The 12,190-nt window shown below is 43.8% G+C and overlaps 1 protein-coding gene across 2 annotated transcripts in view; it reads right to left on the bottom strand.

The window, feature by feature from the left end:
* The window catches only part of LOC105478763 (BEN domain containing 3), a 47,145-nt gene that overhangs the window by 18,413 nt on the left and 16,542 nt on the right, over positions 1 to 12,190 (bottom strand). For both annotated transcript variants that reach the window (XM_071096664.1, XM_011736397.2), the window contains exon 3: positions 11,668 to 11,870. In XM_071096664.1, coding sequence (XP_070952765.1) covers positions 11,668 to 11,870 — 203 coding nt within the window. The remainder of the gene's footprint in view (positions 1 to 11,667; positions 11,871 to 12,190) is intronic.

The raw sequence follows: 12,190 nt of genomic DNA, 5'->3' as shown, positions 1-12,190 counted from the left end.
ACTCCAGCCTGGAGACAGAGCAAGACTCCGTCTAAAAAAAAAAAAAAAAACGGAGACCAAATCCAGGACTGGAGAATGCTGCTCTCTCCCTTCCTTCCTCTCCTCCAACATTACTGAAGGACTATTCACAGGAGTTCCTTGTACTCAGAATACCATGTCTGCTTATTAAGAAAAAACTGGCTGGGCACAGTGGCTCTCGCCTGTAATCCCAGCACTTTGGGAGGCCAAGGTGGGCAGATCACAAGGTCAAGAGATTGAAACCATCCTGGTCAACACAGTAAAACCCTGTCTCTACTAAAACTACAAAAATTAGCTGGGCATGGTGGTGTGCGCCTGTAGCCACAGCTACTAGGGAGGCTGAGGCAGGAGAATTGGTTGAACCCAGGAGGCAGAGGTTGCAGTGGGCCGAGATCGCACCGCTGTACTCCGGCCTGGGTGACAGAGCAAGACTCCGTCTCAAAAAACAAAAAACAAGAAAGAAAAAAAAACCTACAAGGCTGGGCCAGTAATCCCAGCACTTTCAGAGGCGAGGCGAGTGGATCACTTGAGGTCAGGAGTTTGAGACCAGCCTGGTCAACATGGCAAAACCCCGTCTCTACTAAAAATAAAAAAATCAGCGAATGCCTGTAATCGTAACTACTTGGGACGCTGAGGCAGGAGAATCACTTGAATCTGGGAGATGGAGGTTGCAGTGAGCAGAGACAGCACCATTGCACTCCAGCCTGGGTAAGAAAGCGAGACTCTATCTCAAAAAAAAAAAAAAACAGGGAAAAGAAAAAACTACAAGGCATACTAAGACCAAACCAGACTCACAGGTGGTAGGGATGCTGGAATTATCAAACAGAGAATGTGAAACAACTATGATTAATATGCCAAGGACTCTAATGGCTAAAGTAGACAACATGAAAGAATAAATGGTTGGCTGGGTGCAAGCGCTTTGGGAGGCCGAGGCGGGCGGATCATGAGGTTAGGAGTTTGAGACCAGCCCGACCAACATGGTGAAACCCCATCTCTACTAAACATACAAAAATTAGCTGGGCATGGTGGCACGCACCTGTAACCCCAGCTCTCAGGAGGCTGAGGCAGGAGAATTGCTTGAATCTGGGAGGTGGAGGTTGCAGTGAGCTGAGATCGTGCCACTGCACACTCCAGCCTGGGTGACAGAGCAAGATTCCATTTCAAAAAAAAAAAACAACAGATGGTCAAGGGACACACAAATGAAAATACTTTTTTTTTTAGAGACAGGGTCTTGCTATGTTGCCCAAGCTGGTCTTAAACTCTGGGCTCAAGCGATCTTCCCGCCTCAGCCTCCCAAAGTGCTGGGATTGCACATCAGCTTGGGCAAAAGAGCGAGACTCTGTCTCAAAAAAAAAAAAAAAGTGAAATATCTCTACAATGAAAATGGTAAAACATTCATGTGAGAAACTGAAGAAGACACAAAAAAAGGAATGATATTCCACATTCATGATTCGAAAAATCAATACTGTTAAAGTGAAATATTATCCACACTACCAAAAGCCAACTAAAGATTTTATTTTTTTTCTCACGCCTGTAATCCCAGCACTTTGGGAGGCCGAGGTGGGTGGATCACGATGTCAGGAGATCAAGACCATCCTGGCTAACACAGTGAAACCCCGTCTTTACTAAAAATACAAAAACAAATTAGCCGGCGTGGTGGCGGGTGCCTGGAGTCCCAGCTACTCGGGAGGCTGAGGCGGGAGAATGGCGTGAACCCGGGAGGTGGAGCTTGCAGTGAGCTGAGATTGTGCCACTGCACTCCAGCCTGGGCCACAGAGTGAGACTCCGTCTCAAAAAAAAAAAAAAAAAAAAAAAAGGATTTTATTTTTTTTGAGACACAGCCTTGCTCTGTCACCCAGGATAAAGCGCAGCAGCATGATCTTGGCTGACTGTGACCTCCGCCTCCTGGGTTCAAGTGATTCTCCTGCCTCAGCCTCCTGAGTAGCTGGGACTACAGGCACGTGCTACTGTGCACAGCTAATTTTTGTATTTTTAGTAGAAACGGGGTTTCACCATGTTGGCCAGGCTGGTCTCGAACTCCTGACCTCAAATAATTCACTCACCTCAGCCTCCCAAAGTGCTGGGATTACAGGCGTGAGCCACTGCGCCCGGCTACCAATTATAGATTTAATACAATCCCTATCAAAATTCCAATGATATTCTTCACAGAAACAGAAAAAATAATCCTAAAACTTATATGGAACCACCAAAGACCCAGAATATCCAAAGCTATCCTAGAACACAATTGAAGGAATCACATTACCTGATTTTAAATTATACTACAGAGGCCAGGTGTGCTGGCTCATGTTTGTAATCCCAGCACTTTGGGAGGCCAAGGCAGGCAGATTGCTTGAGGTCAGGAGTTCGAGACCATCCTGGCCAACATGAAGAAACCCTGTCTCTAATAAAAATACAAAACTTAGCTGGGTGTGGTAGCACATGCCTGTAATTTCAGCCTTTGGGGAGGCTGAGGCACGAGAATCACTTGAACCTGGGAGGTGGAGGTTGCATTCAGCCAAGATCGCGCCACTGTACTCCAGTTTGTGCGACAGAGCAAGGCTCTGTCTCAAATAAATAAATAAATAAAATAAATTAGGGAGTTTGTTGCCAGAAATGTTCAAAGGACTTCTTCAGAGAGCAAGAAAATGACGGAGGTCAGAAACATGAATCTACATAAAGAAAGAAAGTGCATCAGGGAAGGAATAACTGAAGGTAAAATAAAAACTTTATATTTGTTACTTTGAGAACTCTTTGTTCAAAATAATAACAGCCACAATACAGTCAACTATATATGCTCGCATGCGCATGTACATGCACTTATATATAAATGAATGACAGCAATAATACAAGGGAGAAGAGGGAGGAATTTGGACTCTTTCATTATAAGGTACTCACACCACTCCTGAAGTGGTAAGTTATTTGAACATGGACTAGTTGTAAATATATGTTGCAAACTTTAGGTCAACCATTAAAAAAAAAGAAAAAAATATTTAAGAAAAAAGTATAATTAACATGCTAAAAAAAACAGAATTAGGCCAGGTACAGTGGCTCATGCCTGTAATCCCAGCATTTTGGAAGGCAGAGGCAGTGGATCACCTGAAGTCAGGAGTTCGAGATCAGCCTGGCCAACATGGCAAAACCCCGTCTCTATTAAAAATACAATTAAAAAAAACAGAAAATTAGGCCAGGTACAGTGGCTCATGCCTGTAATCCCAGCATTTTGGAAGGCAGAGGCAGTGGATCACCTGAAGTCAGGAGTTTGAGATCAGCCTGGCCAACATGGCAAAACCCCATCTCTATTAAAAATACAAAAATTAGCCAAGCATGGTGGTGGGTGCCTGTAATCCCAGCTACTCAGTCGGCTGAGGCAGGGTAATTGCTTGAAGTTGGAAGGCAGAGGTTACAGTGAGCCAAGATCGCGCCACTGCACTCCTGCCTGGGCGACAGAGTGAGACTCCATCTCAAAAAAAGAAAAGAAAGAAAATGAAAACTCAATTTACCAAAATTTGTGAAATGCAGCAAAAAGAGTGGTTAGAGGAAAATTTATAGTATTGAAAGCATATAATAGAAAAGATCTAAAAATCATCTAAGCTTTTACCTGAGAAAACTAGAAAAGCAAATTAAATCCAAAGTAAGCAGAAGAAAAGAAACAATAAAAATTAGTGTGGAAATCAATGAAACTGCAACGGGAAATCAACAGATAAAAAAATCAATGAAACCAAAATCTGTTTCTCTGAAAAGATCAGTAAAATCCATATACCTCTAGCAGGCTAACTTAGAGGGAGAAAGAGGACACAAATTAATAATATCAGAAATGAGAGATCCCACTACAGACCCCATCGGCATTGAAAGGATGATAAAGGAACACTATGACCAACTCTATGTCTGCAAATTTGATAACCTACAGGAAAGACACTAATTCCTTAAAAGACACAATCTTCTAGAACTCATGGAAGAAGAGACATTCTGAATAGGGCTTTATCTATTAAAGAAATTGAATCAGTAACAACTAATAGCCATCCAGAATACAAAGTACCAGGCCCAAATGGGTTCAAAGGTGAATTTTACCAAACATTTAAGGGAAAAATGATATAATTTCTCTACAGTCTCAGAAAACAGAAGCAGAGAAACTACTTCCTAACTCATTCTATGAGGCCAGCATTACCTTAATACCAAAACCAGACAAAGACATCACAAGAAAAAAAGCTACAGATATTTCTCATGAACACAGATGCAAAACCCTCAGTAAAACATTAGCAGGAGGCCGGGCGCGGTGGCTCAAGCCTGTAATCCCAGCACTTTGGGAGGCCGAGATGGGCGGATCACGAGGTCAGGAGATCGAGACCATCCTGACTAACACGGCGAAACCCCGTCTCTACTAAAAAATACAAAAAAAAAAACTAGCCGGGCGAAGTGGCGGGCGCCTGTAGTCCCAGCTACTTGGGAGGCTGAGGCGGGAGAATGGCGTGAACCCGGGAGGCGGAGCTTGCAGTGAGCTGAGATCCGGCCACTGCACTCCAGCCTGGGCGACAGAGCGAGACTCCGTCTCAAAAAAAAAAACGAAAAAAAAAAAAAAAAAAAAAACATTAGCAGGAAACTGATTTGAGTAATAAGTCTGTCTCCCACGTGGCCAGCCTCACGTTTAAAAAAATTGAGGCCAGGCATGGTGGCTCATGCCTGCAATCCTAGCACTTTGGGAGGCAGAGGTGGGCGGACCGCCTGAGCTCAGGAGTTGGAGACCAGCCTGGGCAACATGGTGAAACCCACCTCTACTAAAATACAAAAAATTAGCCGGGTGTGGTAGTGGGTGCCTGTAGTCTCAGCTACTTGGGAGGCTGAGGCAGGAGAACTGCTTGAACCTGGGAGGCGGAGCTTGCAGGCAGCCAAGATTGCACCACTGCACTCCAGCCTAGGCAACAGAGTGAGACTCCATCTCCAAAAAAAAAACTGATTTTACACACCATGACCAACTTAGATTTATCCTAGACATGCAAAGGGGTTCATCATTTAAAAATCAGTTAATGTAATCCACCACAGCAATAGGGTAAGACATGATCATGTCAATAAATATAGAAAAAGCACTTCACAAAATCCACACCATTCATAACAAAAACTCTCAGTAAATTAGGACTAGAGGGAAACTTCCTCATCTTGAAAAAGAACACCTACAAAAATCCCACAGCTAATATCGTACTTAATGGCTAGAAACCAGAAGGTTTTCCATTAAGATCAGGCACAAAGCAAGGATGTCTCCCTCTCCTCATTCCTTTTCAATATTGTACTGGAGGTCTTAGCTAATGCAATAAGAAAAGAAAATGAAGTAAAAGATTGGGAAGGAAGAAATAAAACTGTCTTTCTTTGCATATGACATGATTGTCTGTGTAGAACATCCAAAAGAATCAACCAAAAACCAACTGGAACTAATAAGCAATTATAGGAAGCTTGTAGTATACAAGGTTACTATACAAAAGTCAATTTTATTTCCTGTACACCAGCAATAAACAAGTAGAATTTATAATTAAAAAACACAATACCATTTATATCAGGTCTCCAAAAACATGAAATACTTACTTATAAACCTAACAAAATACATATGTATACAAGATGTATATGAGGGAGGCCGGGTGCGGTGGCTCACGCCTATAATCCCAGCACTTTGGGAGGCCGAGGTGGGCGGATCACAAGGTCAGGAGATCGAGACCATCCTGGCTAACACGGTGAAACCCCGTCTCTACTAAAAATACAAAAAACTAGCCGGGCGTGGTGGCAGCACCTGTAGTCCCAGCTACTCGGGAGGCTGAGGCAGGAGAATGGCGTGAACCCGGGAGGCGGAGCTTGCAGTGAGCTGAGATCCGGCCACTGCACTCCAGCCTGGGCGACAGAGCGAGACTCCGTCTCAAAAAAAAAAAAAAAAAAAAAAAAAAAAAGATGTATATGAGGGAAAGTACAAAACTGATGAAAGTAATTAAAAAATTAAATAAATGGAGAGACATTCCATGCTCATAGAGAGGCAGACTCAGTATTTGAGATGTCAGTTCTTCTCACTTTGACCTATAGATTCAATATGATCCAAATCAAAGTCCCAGCAAGCTATTTTGCTGATATCAATAAACTAATTCTAAAATTTACATGGACAGACAAAAGCCCAGAATAGCCAACACAATAGTGAAAGAAAAGAACACAGTGAAAAGACGGACACTGTACTATCTGACTTCAACATTTACCAAAAAGCTACAGTAGTCAAGACAGGGTGGTACTGGGGCAAGAATAAATGGATCAACAGAACAGAATAGAGAGCCCAGAAGTAGAACTGCATAAAGACAGTCAACGGAAGCAATACGATGGAACACAGATGGTCTTTTCAACATGTTAGTGGACCAGACTGGACATCCACATGCAAATATGTCAATCTAGACATAGTCCTTACACCCTTACAAAAATCAACTCAAAATGGATCACAAACCTAAATGTAAAATGAAAAACTATAAAACACCTAGAAGATAACATCAGAGAAAATCTAGATGACCTTGGGTTTGGCAGCAACTTTTTAGATATGACAGCAAAGCCATAGTCTATGAAAGAATTAATAAACTGGACTTCATTAAAAGGAAACATTTCTGCTCCACAAGATACTGTCAAAAAGAATGAAAAGACAAGCCACAGGCTGGGAGAAAATATTTGCAAAAGACATACCCGATCAAGGACTGTTAATCAAAATATACAAAGAACTCTTAAAATTCAACAATAAGAACAAAACCCAATTTAAAAATGGGCCAGCCAGGTGTGGTGGCTCAAGCCTGTAATCTCAGCACTTTCAAAGGCTTGAGACCAGAGAGACCCAGGAGCTTGAGCCCGGACAACATAGCAAGATGCTATCTCTATAAAATAAAAATTAAAATGGGCCAAAATCTTAATAGCCACTTCACCAAAAAAGCTATACTGCTGGCAAATAAGCATATAAAAAGATTCTCCACATCATATGTTGTCGGGGAAGCACAAATTAAGAGAACAACAGCCGGGTGTGGTGGCTCACGCCTGTAATCCCAGCACTTTGGAGGCTGAGGGGGGCGGATCACCTGAGGTTGGGAGTTCAAGACCAGCCTGACCAACATAGAGAAACCCCATCTCTGCTAAAAACACAAAAGTAGCCAGGTGTGGTGACGCGTGCCTGTAATTCCAGTTACTCTGGAGGCTGAAGCAGGAGAATCGCTTGAATCCAGCAGGCGGAGGTTGAGGTGAGCCAAGATCGCACTATGGCATTCCAGCTTGGGCAACAAGAGCAAAACTCCGTCTCAAAAATAAATAAATAAAACGACCAAAAAACTCCATCTCTACAAAAAATTTAACAACTAGCCAGGCATGGTGCTGGCATGCCTGTACTCCCAGCTACAAGTCTGAAAGAGGAGTCTGAAAGAGGAGGATCCCTTGAGCCCAGGAGTTTGCGATTAGTGAGCTGACTGTGTCACTGCTTTTTTTTTTTTTTTTTTTTTGGAGACAGGGTCTCACTCTGTCACCCAGGCTGGATTGCAGTGACACAACCATGGCTCACGGCAGCCCTGACCTCCCAGGCTCAGGTGATCCTCCCACTGCAGCCTCCTGAGTAGCTGGGACTACAGGTGTGTGCCACCACGCCTGGTTAATTATTTTGTAGAGACACGGTTTTGCCACATTGCCCAGGCTGGTCTGGAACTCCTGGACTCGAGCAATCCACCCACCTCAGTCTCCTAAGGTGCAGGGATTACAAGTGCAAACCACCACACCTAGCTGGGCCACTGCTTTTACACTCCACCCTGGCAGCAGAGAGACCGTGTCTCAAACAACAACAACAGCATAAAAACACAACCACTGGGCACAGTGGCTCATGCCTGTAATCCCAACACTTTAGGAGGCTGAGGCAAGGGGATCGCTTGAGGCCAGGAGGTTGAGAATAGCCTGGGCAATATGGTGAGACCACCCCCATCTCTACAAAAAAAATTTTTTTTTAAACTAAACAAACAAACAAACAAACAAACAAAAAGCCAAGATACTACCACATACCTATTAAACTGGCCAAAACCCAGAACACTCACAACAGCAAATGCTTTCAAGGATGTGGAACAAGAGGAACTTGTTAGTTGGACTGTAAAATGGTCCAGCCACTTTGGAAGGCAGTTTGGTAGTTTTTTACCAAACTAAACATAATCACACTCCTTGGTGTTTATCCAAAGGAGCTAAAAACTTATGTCCACAAGAAAACCTATACATGGATGTTTATAGCAGCATTATTCATAATTGCCAAAACTTGGAAGCATCTAAGCATCCAAGATGTCCTTTAGTAGGTAAATGAATAAATTAACTGTGATACATCCAGGCAATGGAATATAATTCAGTGCTAAAAGAAAATGAGCTATCAAGCCATGAAAAGACATGGAGGAAACTCAAATGCATATTGCTAAGTGTAACAAACCAATCTAAAAAGGCTACATATTGTATGATTCCAACTTCATGACATTCTGGACAAGGTAAAAGTATGGAGATAGTAAAGAAATCAGTGGTTGCTGGGGGTTATGTGGGAGGGAAGGATGAACAGACAGAGCATAACAGATTTTTGGGACACCGAAACTACTCTGTATGACACTACAAATGGTATATACATTTGTCCAAACCCACAGACAATACAACAGCAAGAGTGAGCCCTAATGTAAACTATTGACTTTGGGCGATAATGTGTCAATGGGAAATCATCAGCTGTAACAAATGTATCAATCTAGTATAGAATGTTGACAATGGGGGAGGTTATACACATGTAGGGGTAAGGAAGTACATGGGAAATCTGTATCTTTTGCTCAATTTTTCTGTGAACCTAAAACTGCTCTATAAAATCAAGTCTGTTAAAACAAAAAGAAATGAAGTACTGATACATAGATGATGAACCTTGAAAACATATGCTAAGAAGTCAGGCACAGCTGGGCGCGGTGGCTCACGCCTGTAATCCCAGCACTTTGGGAGGCTGAGGCAGGCGGATCACAAGGTCAGGAGATCGAGACCATCCTGGCTAACACGATGAAACCCCATCTCTACCAAAAATACAAAAAATTAGCCGGGTGTGGTGGCGGGCGCCTGTGGTCCCAGCTACTCAGGAGGCTGAGGCAGGAGAATGGCGTGGGTCCAGGAGGCGGAGCTTGCAGTGAGCCGAGATCGCACCATTGCACTCCAGACTGGGCGACAGAGCAAGACTCCGTCTCAAAAAAAAAAAAAGAAGTCAGACACAAATGGCCACAGAATATATGATTACATTACATGAAATGCCTAGAATTAGCCGGGCATAGTGACTCACGCCTGTAATCCCAGCACTTTGGAAGGCCGAGGCGGGTGAATTACTTGAGGTCAGGAGTTTGAGGTCAGCCTGGCCAACATAGTGAAACCCTATCGCTACTAAAAATACAAAAATTAGCCAGGTGTGGTGGTGTCCGCCTGTAATCCCAGCAACTCGGGAGGCTGAGGCAGGAGAATCGCTTAACCAAGGAGGCAGAGGTTGCAGTGAGTTGAGCTCATGCCACTTTACTCCAAGCCTGCGCCACACAGCAAAACTCCATCCATCCATCAGTCAATCAATCAATTAAAAATAAAAATGAAATGCCCACAATAGGCAAATCCTTAGAAAGTACATTAGTGATTGTCAGGAGCTGGAAAAGTAGGGAATGAGGAGCTACTGCTAATGGGCAGGGACTGTTTGTAAGGTTATAAAAATGTCCTAAAATTGCATAACTCTGTGAATATACTAAACACCATTAAACTAGTGCTGAGCGCGGTGGCTCGCACCTGTAATCCCAGCACTTTGGGAGGCCAAGGCCAGCAGACCACTTGAGGTCAGGAGTTCGAGACCAGCCTGGACCAACATGGTGAAACCCCATCTCTACAAAAAATAAAAAATTAGCCAGGCGTGGTGGTCCACACGTGTAATCCCAGCTGCTCAGGAGGCTGAGGTGGGAGAATCGCTTGAGCACAGGAGGCAGACGTCGCAGTGAGCTGAGATTGCGCCACTGCATTCCAGCCTGGGTGACAGAGTGAGACTCTGTCTCAGACAAAAAAAAATAAATAAATAAACCCACACATTAAACTATGTAACTTAAATTGGTGAAAGGCATAGTATGTGAATTATCTCTTAATAAAGTTGTTTTGGGCCCGGTGCGGTGGCTCATACCTGTAATCCCAGCACTTTGGGGGGCTGAGGCAGGCGGATCACCTAAGGTTGGGAGTTGAAGACCAGCTGACCAAAATGAAGAAACCCCATCTCTACTAAAAACACAAAAATTAGCCGGGTGTGGTGGCGCACACTTGTAATCCCAGCTACTCGGGAGGCTGAGGCAGGAGACTCACTTGAACCCGGGAGGCGGAGGTTGCGGTGAGCCAAGATCACGCCATTGCACTTCAGCCTGGGCAACAAGAGTGAAACTCCGTCTCAAAGAAAAAAAAAATTTTTTTAACCCAAATAAATTAGAGAAACAAAGTCGTTTAAAAAAGAAAAGCCATTCAGACCAGAATGAAGAGTTAGCACAAAAAAAAAGAAAAAAAAAAAACTGAATAAATAAGATAGTAAACAAAATTATCACTCATCGCCAGGCACAGTGGCTCATGCCTGTAATACCAGCACTTTGGGAGGCCAAGGCGGGCAGATCACCTGAGGTTGGGAGTTCAAGACCAGCTTGGCCAACATGGAGAAACCCTGTCTCTACTAAAAATCCAAAATTAGCTGGGCATGGTGGCGCATGCCTGTAATCTCAGCTTCTCGGGAGGCTGAGGCAGGAGAATCACTTGAACCCAGGAGGCAGAGGTTGAAGTGAGCTGAGACCGTGCCACTGTACTCCAGCCTGGGCAAGAAGAGCAAAACTTCATCTCAAAAAAAAAAAAAAAACAAAGAAAAAAACAAAAAAAACCCCAACAAACCTATCACTCAATGTTGCATGATGTGGAATGTCGGGCCTCACTATAAACATGTGTATTTAAATCTTGGTTAAAATTTTAGTCTCATCATTATGCAAATTAAAGCCTAACCAAATCCCTAACATGTATAACTTCCCAATTTGTTTGGATCTGCCCTAACATCCAACAGGGGAGAATTAAAACAAACCAATTAAACAAAGAGTTGGCCATGCACTATGGCTCACACCTGTAATTCCAGCACTTTGGGAGGCCAAGTCAGGAGGATCACTCGAGGCCAGCAGTTCAAGATCAGCCTGGGCAATATAGTGAGATCCAGTCTCTATTTAAATAAATGAATGATCGATTTAATTTAGGAAAAGACCTGACCTCCAGCTAATGCCCCACTTTTGCAAGAATCAGCTACTATGTCAAGTGTGGTAGGCTTACGTTAACCGTCCTCTCTATCAGCAAACTCCTGCTTTCCCCCACAAAGCACAGCAAAATAACGCAAAAGCAGCTGCAATGTGAAGGCTCCCTTTACCCACCAGGAATCCAAACACAAACAAGAATTCCAGTTAAAGACAGACACCTTCGAGAAACTGAAGCCAGAGATGGGACAGCTTAAATGAAACCTTCCCATGCCCAAGGGTTCAGCAGTTGCTGGGATGCCAAAAGAAGAGGGAGATTCAGCATGGAATCAGAGAGGGTTAGAGCTCAAGCAAAGAGTGACAGTGGCCGGGCCCTCACCTCGGGGATCAGCCGCCTCCTCTTCACGCCGGGGACAGAGTCTAGCAGGCCATCGCTGACCAGCTGCTTTCGTTTGCTGGAGTCCTGCAGGGCAGCGAGGACGCTGTCCACAGAGTGCTTCTCCGAAGTCCTGGAATTCACGGAGCAGTCCAGAGCAGCATCTTCGGCCTCCGTCTCCACTTTCACAGTGATACTTTTTAGAACTGTGTCAGAGAAGAAATAGGGCTCAGTGGGAAAAACCAGGGCTGCTCAGAAATCAGCAGGGTTCTCCGAGCAGCAGGGTGTCTGTGGGCCGCTCTTTGACACCAGCCCTCAGATAATGATGTCTAGTCATAACAAACCTGTGCTTTCCAACAATGCAATCTTTATCTCACTGCGCTAGTGCTATACAATAAAGCCATGTTCCAAGAGCATTTAGTTGAAATTGGTTTAAACATATTTTTGGGGAGGGAAGGCAGTGGAAGCAGAGAACTAAAATATTATCTTTTTGTGCTTTAAAAAAGTAACTTTTAAAAAGAGACAC

The sequence above is a fragment of the Macaca nemestrina genome, chromosome 5 (assembly GCF_043159975.1).
Source record: "Macaca nemestrina isolate mMacNem1 chromosome 5, mMacNem.hap1, whole genome shotgun sequence".
NCBI lineage: Eukaryota > Metazoa > Chordata > Mammalia > Primates > Cercopithecidae > Macaca > Macaca nemestrina.
Note: the sequence above shows the minus strand (reverse complement) of the source record. Positions and strands in the feature narration are given on the sequence as shown.